Below are 14173 nucleotides of genomic sequence, written 5' to 3' on the forward strand. Positions count from 1 at the left end.
GGAGTAGTTGGGTGTCAAGTTGATGGTAGGGTGAAATTGATTAAACTGTTCATGGAACATCTTTAGCTGTGGCTCAGACTCCGTCCAGATGATTAAAATATAATCAATGTAGCGGTAGTACGCCAGAGGCCTGATGGGACATGAGGACAAAAAGTCGCTTTCAAGCTTGGCCATGATGATTTGCATACTGTGGGGCCATTTTACTTCCCATTGCTGTGCCAGTCTCCTGTAGATAGATCTTCTTGTCAAATTCAAAGTAATTGTGGGTGAGGATGAATTTTATAAGTTTCACCACAGAATTTGCATCAGTCCCTGTGTTTTCCAGGAAGAATTTGCAGGCATTTAATCCATCCTGGTGTGGGATATTGGAGTACAAAGATTCCACATCCATGGTGGCCAGGATGGTTCCTTCTGGTAGAGGACCTATTGCTGATAGTTTATTCAATAGGTCAGTTGTGTCCTGAATGAAGCTGGGTGTATCCTTTACCAGGGGTGTAAGAACCCTCTACCCATCCAGATACCTGCTCAGTAAGGTGCCCACACATGAGATAAGTGGTCTTCCTGGGTTTCCAGATTTGTGGATTTTGGGAAGCATGTAGAATATCCCTGTTCTTGGACTTTCTGGTATCAGGTCATTGGCTCTTGTGGATTTGTCAGGCAGACAAGATACCAACTTGTTTAGTTCCTTGTAGTAGTCCTGTGTAGGATCCGACTCCAATTTTTTGTAGTAGCGTGTGTCCATAAGTTGTCTGTTTGCTTCCCTCATATAGTCTGATGTGTTCATCATGACTATTGCACCTCCCTTGTCAGCAGGTTTGATGATGATTTCTTTGTTGGTTTTCAGAGACTGTATGGCCTTTCTCTCCTGGGCACTGATGTTGGATGCTTGTGTCCTGTTAGTATCTATGATGGTGGATTTTATCACATGTCTGAAGGAGTCTATATAGTTATCCAAATGAGGGTTGCGTCCAGGTGGAAGTGTCCAGTCTGACCTCTTCTTTGTTGTTAGGATCCCTTTTACTTCAGTCCAGGTGGGTTCTGAATCTTCTCTATCATGGAAATATTCCTTCAGGCGCAGTCTCCTGAAAAAATGTTCCATATCACTGCAGAGTTCAGTTTTATCCAGGGCCTTAGTAGGACAAAATGAGAGTCCTCTGGAAAGCACGGCCAGCTCCACTTTATTTGGTTTATAATCTTAGAGATTAATGACACAGTTCGATGCTTTTGTGTCTGGAATGGAGTGGTTGTCCAAGTTGTCAGGTTTAGGCTTTGTTTTGTATCTGTTTGTATAGAGTCCTGAATTGAGGAGCAATCTGTGCAGTTTATTTTCCTTGTTATGAATCAGAAGGGCTCTGTGTCTTCTGTGTTTTCCTCAGAGTTTCAAACTGCCCTTGGACTTTACTCTTTATGCTGTAGCAGACATGCAAAAGATGATTCCTTAATCTCTCAGAAGTCCTGTGACACAGGTTCTGTGCATAATGGGTGTTGTAGGTATGAAGAATTGGTTTTGTAATCCAGAGTCCTTTGGGAATTAGATTCTCCTTTTTGCATTTAGATAGGAAAAAAATGTCGCTGTCCATTTGTGCACGTTTCTTCGGAAGTGGTTTTAGTTCCATAAAGATGCGGTACATTCTGGTATCCTCCATTTTCATACAGGAAAGATATATATCTTGATACCGTGTTAGCCAGTAGATAGAAAAATATTTAGAATTGAGAGTCCTCAGTGGTTGATACCTTTTAATGGCTAACTGAAAAGATGGTAACAAATTGCAGCTTTCTCCCAAATCATAACATTATGGACATGAAATTACTTGTGTTAAAAGGTAACTTCAAAACTCAGAGAGATAGAAGAGTCTGGGAATATAAACTGATGACGACCTTTGACTGTCTCACTGCAGGAATGAATGTGTCGCATGGATTTATGTCTTTTTACATCAACTAAGGAACTTGCCCCTCAGACCATGTGGGGTCATCACAACAGAATGAGACCCCAATAAAACAATCCTTATCTAAGAACTGGCCCAATATTTATGGACATAACGGTTTATCACTCATGGTAATTCTGCTTCATGTCACCTGTCTTATCCATGGTTTTCTTTTTTTTCTGTGCTATGATGTGCATAAATATGTGATTCTTCAGAATTTCTTTTAGTCTTTGCCTGATGAAGAGACCTTTGTAGTCTCGAAAGCTTGTAATTTGTTACCATCTTTTCAGTTAGCCATTAAAAGGTATCAACCACTGAGGACTCTCAATTCTAAATATTTTCCTTATCAACCACTGAGGACTCTCAATTCTAAATATTTTTCTATCTGCTGGCTAACACGGTACCAAGATATATATCTTTCCTGTTCCATTTTCTAATAATTGTGCCTTGTTGCCTTCTCACCAAGCTGCTTGCCTATTGTCCTGTAGCCAATCCCAACCTTGTGCAGGTCTGCAAGTTTGTTGATGGTGTCCTTAGGCAGCTCTTTGGTCTTGGCCATGGTGGAGAGGTTGGAGAGTGATTGAGTTTGTGGACAGGTGCCTTTGACACAGGTGCAATTAATATAGGTAATGAGTGCAGAGTAGGAGGCTTCATAAAGAAAAGCTAACAGGTCTGTGAGAGCCAAAATTCTGGTTGGTGGATTAAATACTTATTTTATGCAATAAAATGCAATTTAATTATTTAAAAATCCTACAATGTGATTTTCTGGATTTTATTTTTAGATTCTCTGTGTCACAGGTGAAGTGTTCCTACGATAAAAATTACAGCCTTCTCCATTCTCTGTAGGTGGAAAAACTTGCACAATCGTCTCTGTATCAAATACTTGTTTTCCCCACTGTAAATGGCTGATCTGGGATTATCTGCCTCTCGGCGCCGGCCACAGGAGGGTTCGATAACTCTCATAGAAGTGAATGGGATTTGCGGAAACAGGCAGAAAGGTTCAGACGTCTATAAAATATGGAACAGAACTGGAAAAATGATCCACGAGTGCAGGAAATCAATCTGTAATAATATGTAAATGTTCACACGGGGGTTTTCTTAATGGTGGAAAAGCCAAACACAGTTTTAGCATAATAAATCCATTCAATTATGTTTTTTCTATTCAGTTATTAATTTCAACGTTTCTTAAGTTTTTTGTGAGTTCATTAAAGCTTCTCGTTGGACAGAACGAACAGCGACGAGGTTCTAGAAGTGTTTCCGTGTGAATTACTGTGTGCAGAATAGGCAGTTTCTGCAGCAGGATCTTTGCAATAACTGCAGGCCCCTCTGCGAGAACACGGATTTCTGTGCAGTTTTGTGTTAGTGATGACATTCTGAGCCCAATGTCCGGACTTGTCCTCTGTGCGGGGTGTTAGGCCATGTGCACACGATGCGGATTCTGATGCGGATTTTTCCGCAGCGGATTTGCAAAATCCGCAGTGCAAAACCGCTGCGTTTTTCACTGCGGATTTTTGTGCGGTTTCTTCTGCGTATTCCTCTGCGGGTTTTCAACTGCACTTTCCTATTGGTGCAAGTTGAAATCCACAGCGGAATCCGCAGAAAGAAGTGACATGCTCCTTCTTTTTTTCCGCAGAGAATCCGAGCGGATTTTTCTGCATCGTGTGCACTGCCGATTTTGCGGATCCGCAGCAAAATCCGCAGCGTGTGCACATACCCTAAGGCTTCTTTCACACTAGCGTCGGGCCGAGGTCACCGACGCTAGCGTTGTCTCCGCCGCACAACGGGTGCAGCGGATGCATTTTTCCAGTGCATCCGCTGCCCCATTTTGAGGTGCGGGGAAGTGTGGGGAGGTGGGGCCGGAGTTCCGGCCGCGCATGCGCGGTCGGAAAAAGCGTACCGTCGGGAGCAAAAATTGTTACATGTAACGTTTTTTGCTCCCGACGGTCCGCCACAGCACGGCGCAACCGTCGCACGACGGTTGCGACGTGTGGCAATGCGTCGCTAATGTTAGTCAATGCTGAAAAAACGCATCCTGCAAGCACTTTTGCAGGATGTGTTTTTTCGGAAAAACGACGCATTTGCGACGTATTGCAGTTAACGCTAGTATGAAAGTAGCCTAAGACGTGTGGCCCATCGCCGCCTCCAGCTATGGCCGACAGTGCAGCACATCAGCGCTTGTTGGGATATAATCCTTATCTGCTGCTCATTGATCTGCGTTCTGTTTTATATTTTCACAGATAACAGTGCAACATCGGGGGATCAGAATCTAATGATTATTATTATTCCTGTCGTTGTGGGATTATTGATCATTATAGTTATAGTTCTAATAATAATCTACTTCAAGCGCAAGAAACAAAGTGAGTATCTCCAGTGTGGTCAGACTGCAGGTGTGTGCGGCTTGTAGGAAAGGAACGAGATAATGGAGGCCAGTATGTAATCTGTAGGTGCAGCACGGTGGCTCAGTGGTTAGCACTGTACTATATGAGGTAGCACGGTGGCTCAGTGGTTAGCACTGTGCTATATATACGGCTGCACAATGGCTCAGTGGTTAGCGCTGTACTATATATATATATTGCAGCATGGTGGCTCAGTGGTTAGCAACGTACTATGTACAATATAGGGCAGCACGGTGGCTCAGTGGTTAGCACTGTACTATATAGAGGGCAGCATGGTGGCTCAGTGGTTAGCACTGTACAATATATAGGGCAGCATGGTGGCTCAGTGGTTAGCACTGTAATATATATAGGGCAGCACGGTGGCTCAGTGGTTAGCACTTTACTATATAGAGGGCAGAATGGTGGCTCAGTGGTTAGCATTGTACTATATAGGGCAGCACGGTGGCTCAGTGGTTAGCACTGTACTATATAGAGGGCAGAATGGTGGCTCAGTGGTTAGCATTGTACTATATATAGGGCAGCATTGTGGCTCAGTAGTTAGCACTGTACTATATAGAGGGCAGCACGGTGGCTCAGTGGTTAACACTGTACTAAATAAGGCAGCACGGTAGCTCAGTGGTTAGCACTATACTATATATAGGGCAGCACAGTGGATCAGTGGTTAGCACTATACTATATAGAGGACAGAATGGTGGCTCAGTGGTTAGCACTGTGATATATATAGGGCAGCACGGTGGCTCAGTGGTTAGCACTGTACTATATAGGGCAGCATGGTGGCTCAGTGTCTAGCACTGTACTATATAAGGCAGCACGGTGGCTCAGTGGTTAGCACTGTACCATATATAGGGCAGTACGGTGGCTCAGTGTTTAGCACTGTACTATATATATTGCAACATGGTGGCTCAGTGGTTAGCACTGTACTATATATAGGGCAGCACGTTGGCTCAGTGGTTAGGAATTTACTATACATAGGGTAGCACAGCGGTTCAGTGTTTAGCACTCTACTACGTATAGGGCAGCACAATGGCTCAGTGGTTAGCACTGTTCTATGTATAGGGCAGCAGGGTGGCTCAGTGGATAGCACTGTATTATATATGGGGCATCACAGTAGCTCAATGGTTAGCAATGTACTATATTTTTTCACATAGACTTGTATTACCGACGCATTGCGACGTATGGAACGTTTTTTCGTACGTCCTCTCCCTCATTTTTTAATGCGCATGCCCGTCCAGAACTCCACCCCCTCCTCCCTGGGACTTTACTATGGGCAGCGGACGCGTTGAAACACTGCGGACGCTGCTCACATCACTCAAAATTTCATAAGCTTCCGTCGGTACATCATGCCGACGCCTGGTGACGGCCGAGTACCGACGGAAGTGTGAAAGAAGCCTTACTGGCGTCAGTCAGGACAGTATATGTAGGTATAATAAGGAAAACCGTTATGGAGGGGGGCAGTAGACATTGTTGTTACACATAATTACATATAAGAAAAAACATACCTTGCCATATACTTATAGCCACACAAGATAGTTGGGAGCTCTTAGTTGTCACATTTCCACCTATAGTGTAATAATTATAGGGGATAATTCAGGAGACTCTTTGCGTGGAACAAGACAACAGGACACAGTTTTATAAGTGGTAAAGTCTATATTATCACACGGTGATTCAAACAGGTGCAGAGAGAAACTCAAGTCCACAACACTTGGTGCAAATAATAAACGCAGCTTAGCAGTCTATAGGAAACTTCAGAGGTAGATGCAAACAAACAGAAAGTCTATGAAGCACAGTTATTCTTGAGAAAACTTGACACGAATAGATCCTTGACTTAGTCCAGACACAGATAGATATGCTATTAGGCAGTTCAAATCATATCTTAGCTCAACCAGGGAGGCCTGGTTAATAGTCTCAGGTTTTGCAGAGCAGAAACAGCTTACATGTCCAGCAAATGCAGATGGAAGTAACACGAGCAGCAGATGAAGGAGGATTACTGAACACTGGTGTATGCAGCAGGAACTCAGAGCAGAGTGGCAGGATCTCCAACACAGGTTCACAGGAGCAGGTGCAAGGCCAGGGAGTAATCAGGAGCTGGATGCAAAGCAGAATAATCTAGCACAGACTGAAGGCTGGGGTGGAGTTTTATAGCAGGAAGACAAGTGCGCATGAGACCAAAGACGCCATGCTGGAAAAGGGCAGTAATGCACAAAAGGTAAAAAATGTTCAGAGTCCTGACATTACTCCCTCCTTAGAAGCGGCCTCAGGACGATCCTGGACCTGGTTTCTCAGGGAATCTCTGATGAAAACGAGAAATCTTTAGTTGGGCATTGATGTTTTCCACAGGTTCCCAAGAGTCTTCCTCAGGGAGATATCCCTGCCATCTTATCAGATATTGGAGCCGATTCCTGCGAATCCTGGAATCAATAATTTCCTCCACCACGAATTGTTCTTGCCCATCAATCACCACAGGCTGCGGAGGTGGCACAACACGTCCCTGGAAGGTATTAGGAGATACAGACTTTAGTAAAGATACATGAAAAACTGGGTGTACCTTCATTGTCCTAGGTAGCTTCAGCTGGCAGGCCACAGAGCTCACAATACCGTTGATCTTGAAAGGGCCAATGAATTTCTGTCCAAGTTTTTGTGAAGGAACATTTAACTTCAGATTCTTAGTTGCTAACCACATGGAATCTCCTACCTTGAACATGGGTGCAGGTTTACGGAATCTATCAGCCGATCTCTTATAACATTCTTGAGCCGTGATCAGGGATTCCTTCAGAACCTCCAGATTTTGTCTCATCGCAGTCAGCCTTTCCTCCACTGCTGGAACCGGAGAATTAATTGGAGACCTAGGTAAAATACACGGATGATAACCCAGATTGGCAAAGAAAGGTGTAAATTTAGTGGAGGCGCTCTGAGAATGATTATATGAAAATTCGGCTAACGGCAACAACTCCAACCAATCATCCTGGAGATGGCTGACATAGCATCTTAGATATTGTTCCAGCGTCTGGTTGGTACGCTCAGTCTGACCATTTGTCTGGGGATGGTAAGCAGAAGAGAGACAGACATTAATATTGAGTGCAGAGCAAAACCCCTTCCAGAATCTTGAAGTGAACTGCACTCCACGGTCAGAGATGATCTCATCCGGCACCCCATACAACCGAAAGACATTCTGTATAACCAAGTTCACTGTATCTTTAGCAGAGGGGAGGCCGGTGCACGGATCAAAATGAGCAGCTTTAGTCAGGCGATCAACTACCACCATGATTGCATTCATGCCCCCCGATTTAGGCAGCTCCACAATAAAGTCCATTGATATAGACCCCCAAGGGTGGGATGGAACAAGTAATGGTTGTAGAAGACCCGTAGGTGCCACATGAGGAGTCTTGTAACGGGCACATACCTCGCAAGAGAGAACATAGTCCTTGGTATCCTTCAGGCAAGTTGGCCACCAGAAGAATCGGCTCAGGAACTCTTGTGTCTTCTGTACCCCCCTGTGACCAGCCAACTTGGAATCATGTACCAACTTGAGGATCTGCAGACGGACGACCTCCGGGATGTAGATACGTCGATCTCTGAACCACATGCCAAGCTTAAAGACAAGATTAATATCCACAGGTGGGTTGGCCAGAAATACATCACCTTCATAGGCCTCCCTGCACTCCTTCCACAAGTCCTGATTGTGGATAACTCTGATGAAATTGGCATCAGATAGAATGGTCTTGGACGGGGCTCCAGGTACGGAATCCGCAGCATGGATTCAGGATAAAGCATCAGCCTTCCCATTACGAGAACCTGGACGGTACGAGATAACAATGTTAAATTGATTTAAGAATAAGTTCCAATGAGCCTGACGAGGAGAAAGACATCTAGCGGATCTAAGGAACACTAGATTGCGATGGTCAGTTAGCACTATGATCTGTTGTGCAGCTCCTTGCAGATGATGCCTCCATTCTTTGAAAGCCACAATAATAGCCAGCAATTCCTTGTCTCCCACGTCGTAATTCTTCTCTGCTGAGGTTAGTCTACGGGAAAAGAAAGCACAAGGATGTAGCAGACCCTTCTCTCCAGTTCTTTGGGAGAGATTAGCCCCCAAAGGATTATCAGAAGCGTCCACCTCCACAATGAAAGGATGTGTTGGATCTGGGTGTATCAACAGCGGTGCTGATGTGAAACAGATCTTCAGCCGATCAAAAGCTTCTTGAGCCTGTGATGACCACTTAAAGGGCTTTTCCTTCTTTGTCAAGGAAGTAATGGGACAGACAATATCAGAAAAATTTCGAATGAAGCGTCTGTAGAAATTTGCAAAACCAATAAAACGTTGGACCTCCTTAACGTTCTTGGGTGCCGGCCAGTCAAGGATAGCCTGAATCTTACCAGATTCCATGTTCAGCCCCTGGGGAGAGATGATATAACCTAAGAACTGTATCTCAGAACCATGGAACTCGCATTTCCCTGGCTTGATATACAGCTGGTTCTCTTTCAGACGTCTTAAAACAGTTTTGACATGTTCTTCATGTTCCTGTAGAGAGTCAGAAAAGATTAGTTTATCGTCCAAATAGATCACCACAAACTGGTCCAACAAATCTCTGAAGATGTCATTAACAAGGTGTTGAAATGCTGCAGGGGCGTTACAAAGCCCGAAGGGCATCACAAGAGATTCAAAGTGTCCATACCGGCATCTGAATGCTGTCTTCCACTCATCCCCTGGACGAATACGCACCAAATTATAAGCCCCATGAAGATCCAGCTTAGAGAACACCTTAGCATGGCGGACTCTTTCCAGTAATTCGGGAATCAGAGGCAAAGGGTAACGGTTTCGTACTGTTACCTTATTGAGTTCCCGATAGTCAACACAGGGTCTCAGGGTCCCATCCTTCTTCTTTACAAAAAAAAATGGGTGCCCCTGCTGGTGAGGAAGAAGGACGTATGAAGCGTTTGGCCAGATTTTCATCAATATACTCCTTTAAGGCTTGAAGCTCAGGTGCCGCCAAAGGGTAATTAGTGGCCAGATGGGCAGCTTCACTGTGGACTGGCTAGCAGGCATGCTGCAGCGAGGGAGTTATAAATGATCAGGCCGCAGCCAGACAATAGCTTATAAAACCCTGTTCCGTCGCTGCCAACTGTACCCACCTAATCCCGAACACACTTCGCTGCCACCATTCCTCAACAGAGGGGTTCGAGCCAACCCAAATTAGTAGTGTAATTAACTTCAGGCACATGAAAATTCGCATAGAACTTGGAGAAGATGAACTAATAGTTTTATAGTTTACTCCAAAAGGTAGGCAGTGTTTACAGAAGGTATAAAAAGGTTTTACAATATGAGACAATCAAAGTATATACAAGCAATTACAAAAAAAGGGATTAAGGAAGATAAACACTCACATGTTGCTTAGATCATCCTAGCTAACCATGCTGGTGGGAGGGGCCAGACATCCCAATTCATCAGGGCGTCCTGGTGCAACAGCTTCTCAGGCGAGACTGAAGGCTGGTCTGAGTGAAGTAACTTATACTTCTGGGCTTGTCACATCACTAAAGGGGCTGGTTTACGTGCACCCTCCCCTAGCTGCCCGGGTGCACATTTTGGTAAGAAAACTTATAATACTCCTAAATGTGCTTGAGAACCTAGCAGAATAACGGCACACACATCACTCATCTTATATTGAAATTATCTTTCTAATGAGTCTAGACTCGGGCTAGCTATTCCACTCTGTTTAGGAGAAATCCATTTCTCTGGTTCTCTTGGTGCTAGATTTTAGCAAAAGGCCCTGCAGCGAAGCTCTATCAAAGCACGTTCCGAATATGTATGTCATATTTCTATCATTGATTGGGCCTGAGATATGCCCTTTTTTCTATCTCCCATATATACAAAGGAAAAGCACATGTTTTTTGGGACAAAGCCTGCTCTTGGCTAATTAACTTTCCTGAAGGAGGAGGAGTGAGTCAGAGCCCCACACTGGAGTTTCAAGTTACACAGTGTGACAGCCATAGGGCTTGTTTGTTGTATTCAGGGGGAGGGAGAGAGAAGAGGGGGTCAAAGCTGCAGTGTGTGTCCAGGACCATATGTGCAAAAATCCCTCAGACCATGGCATCCCACACCATCATGACACTTGGTGCCTTGGAATCGTTAAAAAAAAGCCAGAACATATATCGGCTTTACATAGAAATGCATATGTTCTTTACTTGGGGGATTTAATTAGTGCTTTTTTCAGGTGGGTTTATTTTTTTCAGGCTGATCGGTTCGATCAGCCTGAAAAAAATAAATATTTGTGTGCATATACCCTAAGGCCAAGCAGCCACAGAATTACTGGCCCACCGGACCTGTAGCTGTGAAGAGTCCCCCCCATTAACGCCGGCCCTATCTGCAGCTCAGTCTCCGCAGATTTGCAGCTGAGTGTAAACGAAGCCCAGCAGGAAGGTGCAGCACGGAGAAATCACTTCTATTACAGCAGGGGGAAAACATTATTAAGTACAGGTTCATAAACCATCAGAGACATGTAAAAATTAAGTGAGAGAAGCAAGAATTGTAGTTATTCATATGTGTGTGTGAACGTGTCCGTAATCAGATGCTGTATTTATATAGGAATACCGACTGAACTGAAGATTGGGAACATAATAGCACCAGACCTGATACTGAATAGTCTGGCAGAGCTGGAGTGCCCAATATACAATTATAAATTGGGTGAACACACTGTGGAGTGGTATGAAAAGAAGCAGGACGCAGAGGAACTCATACGTAAAAGTGATCAACGGAGGCTCCAAACTGTAGATCAAAATGACAACAACGCTTGGATTGCCTATCTGGCCCTCACTCCAGTAAAAACAGAGGATGAGAAAATGAAATATATCTGTAAAGTGAAAGGTTCCCGGCAGACGGTAGAGGCGAGTGCGAGCACAAAGGAGTTACGTGTGACCGGTGAGTAGGAATATTAGAGTGGAGAATTGGGAAAGCGTGTGTGGGTCCCCGGCTTTTCTTATGCTGGACATTTAAAGGGGACAACCCCTTCTCAATTACTAGAGATGGTGCTGAGGATTTGTGGGATGCAGCAGATGAAGGAGGATTACTGAACACTGGTGTATGCAGCAGGAACTCAGAGCAGAGTGGCAGGATCTCCAACACAGGTTCACAGGAGCAGGTGCAGGGCCAGGGAGTAATCAGGAGCTGGATGCAAAGCAGAATAATCTAGCACAGACTGAAGGCTGGGGTGGAGTTTATAGCAGGAAGACAAGTGCACATGAGACCAAAGACGCCATGCTGGAAAAGGGCAGTAATGCACAAAAGGTAAAAAATGTTCAGAGTCCTGACATTACTCCCTCATTAGAAGCGGCCTCAGGACGATCCTGGACCTGGTTTCTCAGGGAATCTCTGATGAAAACGAGAAATCTTTAGTTGGGCATTGATGTTTTCCACAGGTTCCCAAGAGTCTTCCTCAGGGAGATATCCCTGCCATCTTATCAGATATTGGAGCCGATTCCTGCGAATCCTGGAATCAATAATTTCCTCCACCACGAATTGTTCTTGCCCATCAATCACCACAGGCTGCGGAGGTGGCACAACACGTCCCTGGAAGGTATTAGGAGATACAGACTTTAGTAAAGATACATGAAAAACTGGATGTACCTTCATAGTCCTAGGCAGCTTCAGCCAGCAGGCCACAGAGCTCACAATACCGTTGATCTTGAAAGGGCCAATGAATTTCTGTCCAAGTTTTTGTGAAGGAACATTTAACTTCAGATTCTTAGTTGCTAACCACACGGAATCTCCTACCTTGAACATGGGTGCAGGTTTACGGAATCTATCAGCAGATCTCTTATAACGTTCTTGAGCCATGGTCAGGGATTACTTCAGAACCTCCAGATTTTGTCTCATCGCAGTCAGCCTTTCCTCCACTGCTGGAACCGGAGAATTAATTGGAGACCTAGGTAAAATACACGGATGATAACCCAGATTGGCAAAGAAAGGTGTAAATTTAGTGGAGGCGCTCTGAGAATTGTTATATAAAAATTCGGCTAACGGCAGCAACTCCAACCAATCATCCTGGAGATGGCTGACATAGCATCTTAGATATTGTTCCAGCGTCTGGTTGGTACGCTCAGTCTGACCATTTGTCTGGGGATGGTAAGCAGAAGAGAGACAGACATTAATATTGAGTGCAGAGCAAAACCCCTTCCAGAATCTTGATGTAATAATTATATGGATACTACGGAATCTGATAGCATGGGATAAAGCCAGTCTGAGAACAAAGTTGCAGCAAAAGATGTATTTACTCACAAACGAAAATGTAAACAGAACTAACAGATATTTCTGCAATTGTAACGAGAGCTTCAGCTCTATATAGAAAACAGCCAACAGGTTAGCAAACAAAACATAGTACAGATATTTCTGCAATTGTAACGAGAGCCTCAGCTCTATATAGAAAACAGCCAACAGGTTAGCAAACAAAACATAGTACAGATATTTCTGCAATTGTAACGAGATCCTCAGCTCTATATAGAAAGTCACAGCAAACTGAGTAGCGGGGAGCAACCGCTAATGTGAACCAGTCCAGCAAGGAAATTATGTGGGAGCAAACAAGACACTTAAACGAGGAAGTCCAATAAGGTTTAGTGCACGCAGTATTTATATGATGATGTCCAGCAACACTTGTTAATACGTGCGCACAGTACTTGCAAGTAGGAGTCCAGTAGTTCACAGATGATGCGTCATGTGAATGACGTCCTAGAAAAGAGAGGACGAGGAGAGAAAGAGGGAAAGCGCCATCTAAGCGTAGTAGATGAGTAAATCTTTCTTGTAGCGATAACACAGCTTGAATCTTGCTCACCTGGTGTGGTTGTGCAAAGAGGCACAACACTGGGAAAGGTTTGGTACACAAAGGAAACTGGTGTGCTGCCAGTCGCAGCAGTTCCAGAGGCGAGAGGTAGCTGAACAGGGCGAGGCAGATCTGAGTAGTGAGCAGCAGCAGGGAGTTAACCAGCAAGCAGGCAGATGCTCAGGAGCCAGCAGCACAAAATATTCAGGCACAGGTGAACACAAGACCCGGACTTAAATAATCAGACAGACAGGAAGTTCCATGACAGGGTGAGATCCAAGCCTCCATCTTGGATCAGGGCAAACAGACACCAGGAAAGTCCGGAATCCTTACATTACTCCCACCTCAGAAGCGGCCTCAGGACGATCCAGGACCAGGCTTGTCAGGATATTTTTGATGGAACAAAGTAATCTTTTGAGGAGCACAGATATTGTCCACCGGCTCCCAAGAGTTCTCCTCAGATGGATATCCTTGCCATTTAATGAGGTACTGCAGTTGATTCCTGCGGATCCTGGAGTCCAGAATCTTCTCTACCACAAACTGTTCTTGTCCGTCCACTAACACAGGCTGAGGAGGAGGTGTAATCCGACCCTGAAATGCATTTGGAGATACCGGTTTTAACAGGGAGACATGAAACACAGGGTGTACCTTCAAGGTTCTTGGCAACTTCAAACGACAGGCAACGGAACTCACGATCCCAGAGATCTTGAACGGGCCGATGAACTTTTGTCCGAGTTTCTGTGATGGAATGTTCAATCTCAAATTTTTAGTAGATAACCATACAGAATCCCTTACCTTGAACATAGGTGCAGGCTTCCGAAACCTGTCGGCAGATCTCTTATATCTCTCCTGTGCAGTAGACAGTGATTCCTTCAGGGTTTCCAGATTCTGTCTCATGGCCGCCAACCTCTCATGAACTGCAGGCACCGGTGCGTTGATTGGGGATCTGGGAAGAATACTGGGATGATAACCTAGGTTGGCAAAGAAAGGTGTTACCTTAGTAGAAGAACTCTGAGAGTTGTTATAACAGAATTCTGCGAGCGGG

General features: G+C 44.7%; 1 protein-coding gene across 1 annotated transcript in view; it reads left to right on the plus strand.

Moving 5' to 3' along the window:
- The window catches only part of LOC143786154 (uncharacterized), a 126724-nt gene extending 115482 nt beyond the window's left edge, over positions 1–11242 (plus strand). Inside the window, exon 7 of the mRNA XM_077275443.1 lies at positions 10902–11242. Within this exon, the coding sequence (XP_077131558.1) occupies positions 10902–11242 (341 nt within the window). The remainder of the gene's footprint in view (positions 1–10901) is intronic.
- Positions 11243–14173: the final 2931 nt, after the last annotated feature.

Source organism: Ranitomeya variabilis, chromosome 7 (assembly GCF_051348905.1).
Source record: "Ranitomeya variabilis isolate aRanVar5 chromosome 7, aRanVar5.hap1, whole genome shotgun sequence".
NCBI classification, from domain to species: domain Eukaryota; kingdom Metazoa; phylum Chordata; class Amphibia; order Anura; family Dendrobatidae; genus Ranitomeya; species Ranitomeya variabilis.